This window comes from Oryctolagus cuniculus, chromosome 5 (assembly GCF_051225735.1).
Source record: "Oryctolagus cuniculus isolate XC-2025 breed Fujian yellow rabbit chromosome 5, ASM5122573v1, whole genome shotgun sequence".
NCBI classification, from domain to species: domain Eukaryota; kingdom Metazoa; phylum Chordata; class Mammalia; order Lagomorpha; family Leporidae; genus Oryctolagus; species Oryctolagus cuniculus.
In genome coordinates this window covers 5,666,563-5,684,165 of record NC_142871.1, presented here as the reverse complement: position 1 = coordinate 5,684,165, position 17,603 = coordinate 5,666,563, and the positions used below count along the sequence as shown (strand labels likewise).

Here is a 17,603-nt window from a genome sequence, read left to right as displayed (position 1 = left end):
GCTATTCAAGATCTCTTGTGATTCCATATGAATTTTACCATCATTTTTTTCTAGATCTGCAAAGAATGTCATTGATATTTTGATTGGGATTCCATTGAATCTATAAATTGCTTTTTGTAGTATGGACATTTTGATGATGTTGATTCTTCCAATCCATGAACATGGGAGATTTTTCCACTTTGTATTGTTTTCTTCTATTTCTTTCTTTAGTGGTTTTTAATTTTCATCACAGAGTTCTTTGACATCCTTGGTTAAATTTATTCCAAGGTATTTCATTATTTTTGGAGAAATTGTGAATGGGACTGATCTTAAAAGTTCTTTCTCAGCCATGGCACTGTTTGTGTATAAAAAGGCTATTGATTTTTCTGTGTTGACTTTATATCCTACCGCTTTACCAAACTCTCTTATGAGTTCCAGTAGTCTCTCAGTGGAGTCTTTAGGATCCTCTATATGTAGAGTCCTGTCAACTGCAAATAGGGATAGTCTGATTCCCTCCTTTCCAATTTGTATGCCCTTGATTTCTTTTTCTTGCCTCGTGGCTCTGGCTAAAATGTCCAGGACTATGTTAAATACCAATGGTGAGAGTGGGCAACCTTGTCTGATTCCAGATCTCAGGGAGAATGCTTCCAGCTTTTCACCATTCAATAGGATGCTGGGTTTTGTCATAAATTGCCTTGATTGTGTTGAGGAATGTTCCTTCTATACCCAATTTGCTTAAGGTTTTCATCATGAAAGGATATTATTTTTATAAAATGCTTTCTCTATTGAGATAACAAATGATCGCTTCTCGGCCTTTTGGCTAAGATCAAGTGAGATAACATATGATTTTTGTTCCTCAGTTTGTTAATGTGGTTATCACATATATTGATTTGCAAATATTGAACCATCTCTGCATACCAGGGATAAATCCCACTTGGTCCAGGTGAATGATCTTTCTGATATGTTGTTGGATTTGATTAGCTAGTATTTTGTTGAGGATTTTTGCATCTATGTTCATCAGGGATATCGGTATATAGTTCTCTTTCTCTGTTTTCTCTTTTTCTGACTTAGGAATTAACATGATGCAGGCTTCACAGAAGGAGTTTGGGAGGATTCATTCCCTTTCTTCAACTGTTCTGAATTGCTTGAGAAGAACTGGAATTAGTTCTCAAATGTCTGGTGGAGTTCATCACTGCAGCAGTCCAGTGCTGGAATTTTCTTTGTTGGGAGGGTCTTTATTACTGATTCCATATCCATCTTGTTTCCTTACCAAAATTTTTATAGGTGCAATAATCAAACTTGAAGTGGCCATTCAGGGTTGCCACTGTTTTATTACAATATAAAAATAATCTCGTAAGGATGTTTCATATGAAACAGCAAAGAGTAGAAAGATATAATGCTTTGCTTTTATTGAGAGAATTATGTAAATGGTCAGAGTAAATTTGTTTTTGTTCTTCCACACTCTTTTGTGGTTCTTTTGTTCATGAACAGAAGCCTGCATTTATGAGGTGGCCTGCTGTGATCAGGGTGACCCTGGTGGATAAGAATCAAGGAAATATCCATGACCTACTAATAGGAAGGACACAAGACAAAAAAAAAAGACAGTGACCTCATTAGGAAAGCTTGAATGAGTTGAGGTCACCCACCTATAAGGGACAAACATGCCCAGAGCTGAGGAAATGAACAACATTTTTAAAACTAACATCTTAGGAAAATATCCTTGCTAAAGAATATCACATGTGGGAAAAATACAAAGTAATAATAAAATGTGAATTTCATATCAGAATACAAGAAACATTTTGAGAATTCTATTTAATTACAAAGGAGCAAGTACAATTAAATGCATTATCTTTTATTTATTTATCATTTAGTGATTTTTACCTATATACCTTAAAATTCACCATATAAATTATTTTAAAAGTGATTACTAAAAAAGTAATTATTTAAGAACAAATGTAATTTGCTCTGAAATATGATAAAAGGCATATGAGGATTGCTTTGATTATAGATACAAATAGAAAAATGTTTCAAACTGTCTTAAATGCACATAATTGAGAGAACCAGAGGAGCTTCTCATTTCAGGCACCATTTAATCTGGTGACTTGACATTGTCATTCTCTGCCCTGTTCAGTGCATGGTCATCTTGAAGCTGGCTCTCTTCTTGGCTTATGAATGCCCTGAGGAGATCCTGGGACTACATGATTATTTGTTTCCAGAAAAATCTAAAGTCAAAGATTAACTGCGATTGCACCAGCTAGAGAGGGACATATGCCCAGCTGTTTATAAGACTGTGGCCGAAGGGGGTGAAGCACACTGACTTGATCATCTTGGACCATGTAACACAGCCTCGGTACAGGTTAGTTGAAAGAATTGGCTCCTCCAAAATAACATGGATATTTCCTGCACACCAAGCATCCATCTGCTCTCCAGTATTTCTCAGTTATCCTGTAATGAAGAGCCATAGGACCAACTCTGCCAATAGCTGCAGTTGGAAGAAATGTGTATTCCTGGTACCTGGATCATTAGAAAGGAAAATGCACAGGTATCTAAATATTTCTTCTCCTAACTCTCTGTTGACCTAAGTTGGATATGCCCCACGAGTACCACATTTCAGTGGGCCTTTTCAGTGGTAAACCACTGAAATTTTAGGGTTCACCTGATGCTGCAGCAAAATTAGCCAACAGTGAGGCTAATGCAGGTGGCAGCTTTACCTGCTACACCACAATGCCAACAACCCATATGGGTGCCAATTCGAGTTCCAGCTGCTCCACTTCCAATCTAGCTACCTGCAATTGCACCTTGGAAAGCAACAGAAGATGGTCCAAGACTTGGGGCCCTGCAATCATGTGGTAGACCTGGAATAAGCTAGAAGCTCCTGACTTTGGTCTGGCCCAGCCCTGACTGTTGTAGCCATTCGAGGAGTGAAGCAGCAGGTAGAAGATTCATTCTCATTCTCTCTCTCTCTTTTTTTCTCTTTCTCTTTCTCTCTCTGTAATTCTGCCTTTCAAGTAAATAAGAAATATTTTTTTTAATTTAGGCAATAGTGACCAATTCTGATGCCCAAGTGAATGTCCATAGCTTTTAAGGGGAAAGGAACCTGCGATCTTCAAGCTTAAAGCACCCATTTTCTAAGGAAATCACTTCCCCTGAGTGAGCACTCACACTGGGATTAAAGACTCCCTCTCTGTTGAGAATCCATGTGGCTCAGTGGAAAGGCCATGGGCTGGGACCTGAGTCCTAGTGCTGCTTTACCTCTTTGTGTAAATTAGTCCACCTCCTTGAGTTCAGGAGAGGAGCTCTAATCTCTAAAATAGGAAAATGAACACGTACCTCAGAGAGTTGTTCTTATGACGTCAAGCCATGGAAACGCCTGTGTGTGCGCCATCACTGCCAGTGGGGTTTGATATTTGGCTCTCTGATGGCTGCTGTTTCTTCTGCCTTCCTCCCTGTCTCTCTCACATGTCACCTGACCACTACCATGCCCCTTTAATTCCCACCTGAATACAGTCAGAGTCGATCGGCATGGATTCATGTGACAAAAATGGTGTGTCAGTAGAGGTACAGAGATGACAGTCTGAGGCACAGGTTAAAAGTTAGCTGGTCCCCTGCCAGAGGCAAGGTTCTTCCTGTGCCTGGGAGAAGGAATCCAAGTCAGGCCTTCCCTGTGTGACTAGGGGAGACGTGTAAGAGCAATCCAAAGTAAGAATGACAGAGAGCAGAGGTGGGGGCCAGCACTGTAGTGTAGCAGGTAAAGTCTCCACCTACAGTGCCGGCATCATGTATGGGTGCCGGTTCAAGTCCTGGCTCCTCCACTTCTGATTGTGCTCCCTGCTAATGGCCTGGAAATCAGTGAAAGATGGCCCAAGTGCTTGGTTCCCTGTACCCACATGGGCGACCTGGAAGTCTTGGCTCCTGGCTTTGGATCAGCCCAGCTCCAGCCGCTGCAGCCATTTGGGATGTAAACCAGCAGATGAAAGATCCGTCTCTCCCTCTCTGTGTCTGTAACTCTGCCTCTCAAATAAATGAGTAAATCTTTAAAAAGAAAAAGTAGCAGAGGTATGGGAATGCGATTACAGCTATACATGCCTGAAAGGCTCAATAGGATGAAAGAGATAAAAATAGCAAGGTTGCATTTTCAAAGGGAATCTACCATACACTGATAATCCCTCTCCCACTCTCAAATGAGTGAATAAGCACACCGTATCATTTCCCAGCATAAGGGAAAAGGCTCTGAAGTCAGACTGTATGCTCAAAATCCTAGCTTCACTAGGTACCAGCCTTCCAACAAGTTAACCATGTTGAGGCTCAATGTCCTATTTTAAATTTTGAACAATATTGACACCCGACTTGTTGACTTTTCTCAATTGATTAAATAAGCTTTCACATAAGTGTGAGAATGTTGCCATTGCACTAGCACATTGTCACCATCATCATCATTCTCTGCCTTGATAATTACAACATTTTTAGTCACCCCAGCTAAAGCCTCATACAGGGCCTCTGCACCCTTCCTCCCCAGGAGGGCTGAGCCGCACTCAGGGGCAGCCGTGCTGCGGACTCCTGAAGAACAAGATGCTGTCGCTCTGGACCCAGAGGGGCCAGCCTGCCTGCCCCAAAGTCCTTGCTGGAGCTGCTGTTGCTGTGCAGCTTTGAGGTTCTACCTGAACACACTCCAAGTGTAGCCACATTGTGCACAAGGACTTGCAGTGCTGTCCCACTCTTTCCAGATGACCTGAGCCAGGAACCTAGTTCAGAGGACCAAAGTGCTCCAATGAGACAAACTCCACGCTGCAGTGTGTAGATAACTCAGACCCCTGTTAACCACGAGAGGTGATCAGTAGGCATGCAAGCATGCCCAGGCCCAACATCAGCTGCATCAGGATTGAAAAGAACTGTTTTCCATTACAGGGTTCTTCAGTTTGCATTCTTTATGTCTTGAATGTTGTGAGTATAAGATAGGTCCTCGAGACTAGTTTGGTAATTGGATCCTTCCACTTATTTAAACAGTAATAATTACATATTCATCTTTAAAACAAAGTATTTAATGAAAAGAAAGACCAAACACTAACCAAATAGTACATTATATGCTATGGCCCTAAAGTCAGAATATATTTCCCATATGATAAAAAAAATACCTAACCACTGGAAATGACAAAGCTTTGATGAAAAATATGAATTTCACATAAAGATGGTTCCTTTCCAAGTGGGGTGAGAGAAAAATCAACACACACACACACACACACATATATAAAACTTCAAGTAGGAGAAACTTGGAAACAGTGGATTAAAGAAAAGATTGTTACCCTTATGATAGGTTTACGCTGTGTCCACAAAAACTGACCTAAACCACGATGCCCTAACTGGCCAGGAATGCGAGCAAGCAGACCACATCACACTTCCTTGTGTAGTGACTGAGTTCTGTTTTGGAAGGGGAAATTTTTCTACAATATATAAGTCTAGATTTTGTTTGGAAACCCACCTGAATTCATTCTACTCTGTAAATTGGTGAATTGCTGATTAGGTTCCCTCAACTAGCAAAATTCGTATCCATTTCAATCCAATTCAACAAATAGGACTTTGGCCCTGACAACCTCAAATATTAACGAAACATTTTAACTTCAGAAGAAAATTATGCTTAAAATATTTTAAGACATCTATAGTAGGCAAATGCCTAGAGACTGAAAGTAGATGAGAGGTCATCAGGAGCTGGCAGAGGAAGAGACTGTATAGGGGTAGACTTTTGTGGTGGGTGGTAGAAAATTTGGGGGGAAAGACAGTGGTGATATTTGCACAACACGGTGAATGGAATGCATGCCCGAACTGTCCACTTAATAACCGTGGAATCGTTGGGGTGGCGTGGTGGCACAGCGGCTTAGGATGCCTGCATCCCGTATCAGGGTACTGGTTGGAATCCTGGCTACTCTGCTTCCAATGCTCTTTCGTGCTGTAGGTGATGGCTCAAGTGCTTGCGTCCCTGCTATCCACATGAGAGAACCAGATGGAGTTTTGGTCTCCTGGCTTCACTCTGACCAAGCTCTTACTGTTGCAGGTGTTTGGGAAGTGAGTCAGTAAAAGAAACTCTCGCGCGCGTACTTGCTCTCTCTCTCTCTCTTCCCTGTCTCTATCCCCGTCCCTGTCCCTGTCTCTTCCTCTCTTCCTGTCACTCTGGCTTTCAAATATATAAATGGTTAACATATTTTATGCTATGTGTTTTATTAAATGAAAATAAATCTATTAAGGTATTAAAATACCTAAGAATTAGGGTGGGTGTGGTGGTACAACAGGTTAAGCTGCCACTTGGGATGGCCAGGTCCTGTATGGAAGTGTCTGGTTCAAGTCCCAGCTGTGCTGTTTCCAATCCAGCTTCCTACTCTGAGCCTGGGAGGCAACAGATGACAGCCCAAGTGGCCGAAGTGCTTGTTCCCCTGCCTCCCCTGTGGGAGATCCAGATGGAGTTCTGGGTAGCCAACTTCCGCCCACCCCAAACCTGGTTGTTGTAAGCATTTAGGTGGTAAACCAGTGGATAGAACACTGCTCTTCATTATTTTCTCTCTCTCTCTCTCCATTTCCAATAAACTTTAAAAAAAGGAAGACAGGTATATATGAAAAAATTCTTTGAATAAATCTAACAAAATTATGGTCTGAACAAAAACACTGTAAAGTTTTTCCTGAGGGACTTAAAAACAACACAAAGCAGTGGATAGTTCATCGTGTTCCTAATGGGAGGATTTGCAGAGATGACAGTTGTCCCTAAATCTATTCCCTATATTTACCAAAATTTCTATCAGAGTTTCAAGAATTTCTTTAACTCAACCAAATTATTTTAAAGTTTGTCTCAAATACTAAATGGTTTAGAATAATCATGAAAATATTAAACAAGACTAATGAGAGAGGACTTGAATTCTGAAACAGTAAAACATAAAAGAATCATGAAGAATATGGTTTAATAACAGGAGGGAAGTACACAGAGTATATTGATACTTTTTTTAAAAAGTCTTTTTTAAGAGTTCTTTTAGTGAGACCAGCACTTTGGCACAGTAGGCTAAGCCTCTGCCTGCAGCACTGGTATCCCATATGGGTGCTGGCTTCATGTCTTGGCTTCTCCCCTTCCAGTCCAGCTCTCTGCTATAAACTGGGAAATCAGTAGAAGATAGCCCAAGTAGTTGGGCCCCTGCACCTGTGTGGGAGACCCAGAAGAAGCTCCTGGCTCCTGGTTCCTGGCTTCAGATTGGCACAGCTCTGACCACTGTGGCCATTTGGGGAGTGAACCAGCAGATGGAAGCCCACTACCTCTGTCCGTAACTCTACCTCTCAAATAAATATATCTTTTTTTAAAAAAAAAAAAAGTTATTATTCCATTTTAATAAGATAGAATTCTTTAAAAAATCTTTATTTATTTTATTTGAAAGGCAGAGGCAGAGAGAGAGAGAGAGAGAGAGAGAGAGAGAGAGATCTCACATCTGCTGGTTCACTCCTCAAATGGCCACAATGGCTGAACTGGGCTGATCCGAAGCCAGGAGCCAGGAGCTTATTCTGGGTCTCCCACGTGGGTGCAGGGTCCCAAGGACTTGGGCCATCTTCCATTGCTTTCCCAGGCCACAGCAGAGAACTGGATCAGAAGAGGAGCAGCTGGGACCCAAACCAGTGCCCATAAGGGATGCTGGCACTGCAGGAGGCAGCTTCACCCACTATGCCGCAGTGCTGACCCCAAAGAAGAGTTCTTCCAGTGCAGCAAAATCCTGTCTACATATGCCTCTGACAAAGATAATACCTGTAAATAGTGTTATTATCCAAGTTAATAAATTTCTGTTGTGTTTTATTTATAGTCTTTCTATAAAATTAGATCATGACCTATTATAATCTATATCTTTACTCACTTGTATCTTATAAACATTTTCCTATTTTAAAAATATTTTTCCTATTATATGATTACTGATTTTATAATCATTCACTGTGTGGTTAAGCTATATTTTATTTACAGAATCCAATGATTTTGGAACATTCTTTATCTTTTTTTTTTTTTTTTTGGAACATTCTTTATCTTTAACTAGCATTATTACATATAACTCTGTGCATATCTGCATACTTCCTTAGGCTAAAGGTCCACAGTGAGATTGCCAGGTTATGTCTTCTATGCACTTTCATGGCTTTTAGGTGTAGTACTAATGTGTCATATAGAAATGCTGAAATGCTTATAGTATGATAATCTATGAGAATGTTTTTCCAAATCTGTTCCCACTGAGTGTTAAAATTTCAACAAATTTCTGTTACTGTGATATTCGAATTTAGTGTTTTATTTTGTTTGAATACCAATGAATGTGAACATTCTAGGATATTAGCTTCTCATTTATATTTATTAATTTGTATAATATGCATGCATATTCCTTTGCCTACTTTTTGGTTGGAAGATTTAATCATTTATTGGATTGTTAGAGCTAGTTGTATATTTTGGACATTGACATTTATATATTTTTTAAAATTTGTTTACTTTTGCATTTTGTTTGATGTTTCTCGTTCTAGAAGAACTAGTAGAAATGTTTCTGTGTTTTCTGATTTCACAGTAGCAAGTCATATCTAATAGTAGAAAATGTTATCACTTTGCAAAAAAATCATAGTCCTAATGGATTTTATGCTTGAAAAAATCATACATGTAGCTTATAACCATCAAAAATGAATGCGTTTTACTACTTTGATCTTACATTATTTTCCCCTTATTCTTCAGCTGTATCTCTATCTCTAGAAAGTCTGTTTTGTTGATTACTCTTGAAGGCAATAAGCAGTACAATAGAAATTCAATTTTCCGAATAGAAAGGTTCATAATGTCAACAGACTCCTCTTGGTAGACCTTTTTCAAAACCTTAAATCCTGAGTTCAAAGTCCTCACTTACTCTTGACAATAGCTTGCAGACCTATCAACACAAGAATAAACACATTGCTTCTCTTTCAAGCTACAGAATCATAGTCTCTTTATATCTGTTAACACACTTTTTCAAAGGAAAAGAACATTCTTTCAAATAAAAAAACTTTATTCTTTTATTCCTTTGAGACAGTAAGAACAAAAAGCCTTCCATCTTGATGGTATATCTTAATTCCCCGAGAACGAGGAAGAAAAATCCTGGAGTTTAAGTGGAAATGGGCTATATTAAAAATTCCCTCTTGGATGAAGTTCACGGGCTTTTATACTGCATATCCTGGCTTTATTTCACAGCCATGGCAGAGTTGTTAGAGCCATTACCTGGTCATTTAGAAGGACTTAGTGTTCCATTTTAGATGCCATTAAGAGTAATAGTTCAGGCATTTTTCTGACTCAATTCGGTAACATTTATCATACCATGTTAATTCAACAAAGGCCTCATTGAAACTACTTCCTAATGGCTAGGCTCACTATTTATGATGAGAGAGATTATTAATTTATCCCCAAGTGATCAATCAGCTACATAGAGGCATGAACCTAATCAACAAGTTTAATGTATCACATCTATATCTGTATGTGCACACACACTCTGTGTGCGTAGTTAACTTTTCACCAATATGTTCTCTATGGAAACTCTTTAGTATTTGCAGGAGGTGGGCTCCCAGCAGGCTGCTTCATTGCAACTCTTGGCATGCTTGCTCTCACTCTCCAAGAGCACTGTAATGATCCAGCTTCTCACAGCCACTGTGGCCACCATATCTCCTCTGCAGTCACCCCGTTATCCCTTCAAAGGCCGCCCACAAACGCTTCTAATTGTGGCTTTCTAGTGTCAACAGAAAGGCTTTCTTTTTTTTAAGATTGGTTTATTTTTTGCAAGGTAGAGTTATAGACAGAGAAGGAGAGAGGGAGGGAGAGTGGGAAAGAGAGAGAGAGAGAGGAGAGAGAGAGAGAGAATTTTTCATCTTCTGATTCACTCCCCAAATGGCCACAGTGGCCAGAGCCAGGAGCTTCATGTGAGTCTCCCACAAGGGTGCAGGGACCGAGTCATTGGGCCATCTTCCTCTGCTTTCTCAGGTGCATTAGCAGGGAGCTAGATTGGAACTGTAGTGGCCGGAACTCAAATTAGCAAGAAGGGCTTTTTTTTTTTTTTTTTTTTTTTTTTTGGACAGGCAGAGTAGACAGTGAGAGAGAGAGAGAGAGACAGAAAGAAAGGTCTTCCTTTGCCGTTGGTTCACCCTCCAATGGCCGCCGCGGCCGGCGCACTGCAGTCAGTGCACCGCGCTGATCCGATGGCAGAAGCCAGGTACTTATCCTGGTCTCCCATGGGGTGCAGGGCCCAAGCACTTGGGCCATCCTCCACTGCACTCCCGGGCCACAGCAGAGAGCTGGCCTGGAAGAGGGGCAACCGGGACAGAATCCGGCACCCCGACCGGGACTAGAACCTGTGTGCCGGCGCCGCAAGGCGGAGGATTAGCCTAGTGAGCCACGGTGCCTGCGAAAGGCTTTCTTGAAACACACACACACACACACACACACACAGGAATGAGATCTCTATGCACTCAACTGTATATTTACCTTAAGATACAAAAGAATACAAACAACACAAGCATATGGTTTTAACCCCATGTGATTCCTCACTAAGAAATGTATAAAACATTTCTTTAGATATGACTATAAGACTTTTTTTAAGGAGTGGGGTGAGAGGGAGGGATGAGTAGAGAGGAAAGACAGAAACCCAGGATCTCACACATCTAATTGTGTGCAGTTGGTAATGCAAGGTAGGACCTAAGAATCCTCTAGCTTGGGACAGAGTAGCACAGCCTTGGGCTCTTGTTACACACAGCTGCCTACTTCTCACCACTTCAAAGGATCCTGAGAGAGATATCCTCAGATGTAAAGCTGGCTAGGACACCTCTTTACTGTCAGGGGCTTTGGTCCCCAGTTCTTCAGTGGATTCTCACCCGTACAGAGTAGAGCACACCAGGGCTGAAAGGAGGACTCTCTTTGCCTCAATAACATCTCTTCATCTCCAGGATTTGTCCCTGTGACCGGAAACATTACACCTGCACTATACATCCTGTTTCGTCTCCCATACTCCATGATAAACCCCGAAAGGGAGGTACCGTATCAGTCTGTTTCATTTCTGTCTTTCCAAATCCTAAAACAGTAATGGGAACAGAATACACCTTCAATTAATATTTTACAAAAGAACATTAGTGAACTAAATGATAGGAAGTGCTGGGTTTAATCTGTGGCAAAAGAGGCACTCAGTAGCTGTGGGTAGCCACAGATATGTAGAAGTGCTGAAACCGAAGCACACTGGGGGTCATTGATTAGCCTGTGGGAGGATTATCAGCTTCCCACAGTCCCCAGAAGAGCGTGTCTGCCGACTCCCTGTGTTCTGGTCATCTGAGCAGCATCAGTACCCAAGCGTCGGTAGCCCTGCCTTCCTGAAGAGACAAAGCAGCTTTTAGACTGGATGAGACCAGTCAGCCCTACTCCAACTGCATGGCCCTGTGTGTGTCCTGCCTGCGGGACCCTGAAGCCTTGTTCTCCCACATCTCATTACCACAGCTCACAGGCTGCATCAGAGCATTCTATTTTTAGTTGTTTTCCAGAAGATATGGTATGGCCCGCAATGTGTCTAAGTGTTACAGTAATGAGCCATCATGCAATTGAATTCTGTAGTTATATTTGGGGTGGGAGTTGGGAGGCACCGAGTTAAGGCTGAGCCATCTCTCCGCATTTATTTGTGTCTATTTTCAAACCTAACAAGAATACAGTCTTGACTGCACCTAAATTTGTGGGGCTGCCCTGAAATGTTTTCATCCCTAACCCCTAGTTTCTTCCTGGAGGAGGATGAAGCTGACCATACTTTATTCCTAGTGATTCCAGAGGAAATAACTGAAACCACTAAATGATACTTTATATTCCTGGACTTTCGACTAAGGGTTTAGTTTAGCTCAGACTTATGCTTGCCTCCTTGTGCCTTGGACACTTTGTACTTTGCTCTCTCTAGGAGAAGTTGTGGACTCTTTCAGTAGATGGGGGTGGGGGAATGAGCCGACAACTCCAGGAAAGTGAGTCTGTAGCAGTGAGAAAAGACAGGTTTGGGGAGCAAAGACAGAAAACAAAGAGGAGTGCTGAGGGGCCTGTAGTGGTGCAGTGGTAGGACTCCAAGACCAGACCAGGGCAGTAGAGGTGAGGGTGCACACCCAGAACAGGGGAGTGCAGGTGAGCAAAGATTTAGAGACAAAAATGAAGGTACTACAGCGCAGAACCCAAGACTTTGCAGCATGAGAAATGTGGAGTGAGGAGTACGTGTGAGACTGAGTGGGCACTGGCGTGGCATTAGTAAATATGAGTGACATAAGCAACGAGAGGAGGTCTTCAGTGGAAATTTGTCTTTGGAACACAGGCTGAATTTAAAGTGCTAGCAAGATCAAGGCTATTGGAAGTTGGAGGTGGGGTTCTGTTGGAAGTGGAGGTTGTACTGGCTGGAGCACCATCCCCTGTAATACCCTTGCTGCTTTCACCCCTTCCAAAATCAGAACGTGCTTTCAGGTCACAGTCAGCCTCCTTCATCTGAAGGTAGAACACCTTAGAAACGAGAGCCTGGACTTCTTGAAATAGCTGGGGCATCACTCTTTCATTTTTCTATTTAAATCCCAGAACTTTAAGTCAGCCTTGAAAGTAAATAACGGGTTCCCATGACTGAGGAAAGCAGGGACAAGAAGGTGAGTGAGTTGACCAAGTTCACAGTGTCCTGATGCCTCAGCCTCTGCATCCCCCATCCCCCACCCCACCCGCCAGCAGCGCGTGGCACCTTTCCGGGACTGCCGATGGGGGCGGGGTGGGGGTGGGGCCCCAGACATTTCCCTGTCTCTTGTCCTATTGCTGTAGTGCAACTTGCTACTTCGCTCTAAGAACTTTCCTTTTGAACTGTTCTGTATTCCTTTCATCTCCTATAACATATTATAATTGATTCCTTCTAAGTGGGCATTGAAAAGTTTGGGGGCCAGCGCTGTAGCGCAGTGGGTTAAAGCCCCAGCCTGCAGCACTGGCATCCCAAATGGGTGCCAGTTCGAGTCCTGACTGCTCCTCTTCCAATCCAGCTCTCTACTATGGCTTGGGAAAGCAGTGGAGGATGGCCCAAGTGCCTGGGTCCCTGCACCCACGTGGGAGACCAGGAGGAAGCTCCTGGCTCCTGGCTTCGGATCAGCTCAGCTCTGGCCATTGCGGTCATTTGGGAGTGAACCAGCGGAATGGAAGACCTCTCCCTCTCTCTCTGTAACTCTTTAAAATAAATAAAATAATTCTAAAAAAAAAAAAAGAAAAGAAAAGTTTAGCTTTGTTTCTCTACTCTCCTGAGTCTAAACAGAGTCACTGTATGTTCATGTCCACTGAGAATATTCTCAGTGTCTGTAATCATCCTACAGTTCCTCTCCACATTAGCTGTGCTCTGCCTCCTTCCTAAATATGTGGATCCTTCAAAAAGTTCATGATAAATGCATAGTACGCAGAAACTATGCATGGATTTCAACTATTTTTGCACCAAAGTAAACTTACTTTAAATTCCATTTTCCATATTGTTTTGAGGTGCCTTGTTGATGTTTGTTTGCTGGGAACGACTTTAAGAATAGCATGAGTTGCTAACTGAAGGAGAAGGTTGCATAAAAATGTGTGTCTGCTGTTAACCTCAGACACTCCCTCAACTACAGTGACACTGAGTAACCTTCTGTCTCCCATCCCACCAACTTCCTTCTATCCAAGGCCACCAAACACTTCTAGGAATAGACATGAGCGGCATTCATAGGGTGGGTGAGGAACCAACACAAATGATAGAATCAGTAGTAATCAACCAAGATCCTGTTTGTAGCTTTGGGACTGCAAATGTGGCACCAAAGCCGCAGTAATAAAGCCCCATTGGCTATCCCCAGCTGTGCAGTTTTGATTAAATGTGTCCACAGGAGAGCTTCCCCTTAACACTGAATGAATGCTTTGTCTTTTCTGCTTGGCCCCTCTCCTCCTGTCTAGACGCCTTGAACCTCCGAAATCGACAGGTCATCTGTGTCACACTCAAAGTCCTCCAGCATCTGGTCGTGTCGGCTGAGATGGTGGGTGAGGCTTTGGTACCCTACTACCGTCAAATCCTCCCCATCATGAACATCTTTAAGAATATGAATGGTGAGTTATCCCAGGAATCAAGTTGTTTTCTGTGCTCTAAAAAGGGAGGAGTGGTTTGAAATAGTTAATTAGCAACACTTTCAGGATTTATCCTTGCATTTAAACCACCGCCCATTTGGAGATCTAAGTAGTAGACTCCCACTCCTTCCCCTGCTACTCCCTGGGGAAACAGTAAAATTAACAATTTCACTTATTAGTTCTCACATGTACAGCTTTGTACTCAGTTCAGAAGCACTGAAGCAGTTCTATAAGTTTCCAATAATTAAATTGTAAAGTTTTGTTTAATAGTCTGTTGAATATATTAGTAGGTTTTTAGTTCTTTTTCTTAGTGGTAATTCTACCTTTAGATACTTCCTGTTAAAAAATCAATCTTTTTTGATTGCTTTAAGATGAAGTTTTTTTTAAAGCACTGTTATTAAAATCTGGTAAGCACTTGGAACAGTTTTAATATATGTTCTCCTATTCTAAAAAAATAGGAATATAATTTTTTTTATAGTTACTAATTATTTAAGAACTTGTCATTTTGTTGAGGGTAAGTACTGACTACAACTATGTATGCTGATCTATTTATTTTTAAAATATATTATTCTATAAGCTTTGAACTCAGATGAGCCTATGTCTCCCTAACAAACGTATGAGCTAGCAGAGGTTGGTGATGTCTGGCAGGCAGTGAGTACACATCTATCTGCTCATTAAGAGTGTGATTGTCTTGAAGTTAGTGAACCTGATTTTCTTTTGTGGTGCTGACTTTGAAATTTCATACTTCACATATGTGGCACAAGGTCAACATTTAACCTATTTATTTCTGACAACCTATTTATTTCTGACAGTCATGTAAGCAAATTAGTAGGTAAGTGGGAAACTGCATGAAAATGTTACCTCATGATCCGGTTGAACATACAGAAAAAAACAAACAAGAAGCTGAGTGTGTGGCAGTTGCCATCATAAATAAGCCCTTTGGCATCACTATGTTTGACATTAGGTGTATTTACATAACTGCTATCAAATCTACTTCAAGACTGTAAGCCTAGGTTATTTGGGAAACCAGGGATTTCTCAGAAGATCTTTAATTGTCTTTCCATACTGATCTACACTGATGTTTAATATTATGCATATTTAGTAAAAAGAGATCAAACTGGGGTTATGGGAGCTTCAGAATGCTTGTGATGGGGGCTGGGAGACGTTGATATCCATTCCACATTATCTGAATGTGAACATTTAGGCAAGGTGGTTACTCTTTGAGCAAAGTAAAAACTAGGCTTTAGTAGTTGCGTCTCTTTTTTTTTTTTTTTCAAATTTAATGTATTATTAATGGCATTCCCATTCTGTGGAAAATACTTATTTAAATATTCTTCATTTGTAATTCATGCTTTTACCATACAGCAGCATCGGCTATCCATGGTGTTATAGAATAACTCTATATGTGCACATTGTTTAATTCAGGTTCATAATAGAAACTCTTAAGTTCATTCATTGTATTCATCTATTTATTTTTCCATGCAATTCTGATTTCCTGCCACTGCTCAAGGTTATTGTTTTCAGCTAGAAATATTTTATTTACAGTCTACAAACATACATTTCATACATACAAATTTAGGAACATAGTGATTCTTCCCACCCTACCCTCTCTCCTACCCCCACCCTCACCCCTCTTCCTCCTCCCTCTTCTATTCCCATTCTTATTTTTTACTAAGATCTATTTTAAATTAACTTTATGCACCTAGGATTAACTGTATACTAAGTAAAGAGTTCAGTGAATAGTATGAAAAACATTATCCTTGAGGGAGATAGAGACACAGGTTGAAATGCTAGCAATAGAGATACTAGAGACAGGCATAGAGGTGCTAGAGACAGAAGTGGAGATGAGAGAGAGAAATGAAACAGAAGGAGATGAGCAAGGAGATCGAGATACAGACATGTTAAAGAAACGGAAGAGCTAGGGAGCAAAGCTTTTGCTGTGAATGATTCACAAGTATTTCCTCAGGAGTCCTCACAGAAATGGATGATTTGTCCACCATTTCCATTTCATGGCTGTAAAAGTTGCCTCTGTGCTTTCCCCTGGTAGAAATACTTACTCTGTATTTGATACTCATGGAAGATGTGCCTTAATGCTCTCCCCTCCACTGGTGGAGGATCCAGGGGTATGTAGCTGCTACAACACTAAATTAGTGCTTTTGTTGTCTCACAGTAAAATCTGGAACTAAAATCTAAGCATCATTTTGTGTCTTTGTATAGAAGAATAAAATCAGTGATGTTCAAAAGACAATTAGAATCTCCCTTATCCTCAAGGAAACCTATAAAAAAGATAAATATAGCTGCCAACAGAGACAGATAAATCTCATTGGGCACTCTAGACTATTAACAAAACAGTTGGTTTCTACTGCTTCCTCGTTATGGTTTTTCTTTAACTCTTGCACTCACAAATGTTCAAATACCTAAAGACGCAGGAGAGGCTGGTTTTGGAATCATATCCCTGTTGGGATGCTATCCATGGAGAAAATTTGCAGTCGATACTATAGTCCTTAATTCTTTTGCAACATTTCTATATACACTCATCAGAATTTCTACAGACTATTTTATGCTTAATATTTTTCTGACATTTCAGGAGGAAAACATCAGTTTCAGCCTCATTTTCTACTTACCTTAGAAACCTGTCACTACAATGCCAGATTTCCGTGTTTCCAGAGGGTCCCATTAGAAACTTGGAGTGTTCTAACTACAGAAACTAACAACTATTCTTCAAAGTGGCTGGGCTACCATATATCCAATTCTGCCCAAGAAGCCTGTCACTGGATTTCCAGTGTTGCATTCTCACTAGGAAAATGCTGAGCCTTCATAGGGTTTGAATAAACTCTGCTTTATGATTATAGAAGTTTTATCTATGCTCACAATACCATATACACATTTTATTTAAGCCAGTGTCTTCAATAATAGATATAATTATTTGCAACTGAAAGTATCTTAGAAATTTACAGTATGCAGCATTAGGAAAAAACTCATCCTAAATTTTAATGTATTTGAGTTTTGCACATTTCTATATATCCTCTTTTCTCTAGTTGTCAAATATGTAAATCAATGTCTTGTTAAAGTCAAGTTCAAATATATTTAAGTCCCACTAGAAAATTATTTTTAGAATGAAACAAGATATAACTTTAAAAGTGGGGGTATTGTTTCAAATACAATGATCCTGCCCCTCTGCCTGTTCCCCTCAAAGCACAAACTTTAGCTAATGCTACCGTCTGATATTTTTAGAATCTTGTCCTCTCTTGATGTTACATGAATTACCTCTGGGATGAACAGTAGGTGCTGAGAAGCCAGGGAGCTGGGTGAGCATTTTAGCACTTGCCTGGATGGGGAGCCCCAGCCTTCTAGTCTTTCGGGTGACCCGTTGGAAATAACAAGGCAGGGGTGAATGAATGGCACTCAGGGCACTGACTCATCCACCCTCGCAGAGGTGCAAAATCTTACAAGCACCCCTTCTTGAGGGTAACTTTGTGTTTTTATTTATGACTAATATTGTAAAGTA

At 40.9% G+C, this 17,603-nt stretch overlaps 1 protein-coding gene across 4 annotated transcripts in view; it reads left to right on the top strand.

Moving 5' to 3' along the window:
• The window catches only part of PACRG (parkin coregulated), a 577,440-nt gene that overhangs the window by 344,949 nt on the left and 214,888 nt on the right, over positions 1 to 17,603 (top strand). For 3 of the 4 annotated variants that reach the window (XM_002714988.6, XM_089332491.1, XM_089332492.1), the window contains one exon: positions 13,928 to 14,077. The exons of the other annotated variant lie outside the window; for it this stretch is intronic. In XM_002714988.6, the coding sequence (XP_002715034.1) occupies positions 13,928 to 14,077 (150 nt within the window). The remainder of the gene's footprint in view (positions 1 to 13,927; positions 14,078 to 17,603) is intronic. 4 annotated transcript variants of the gene reach the window in all.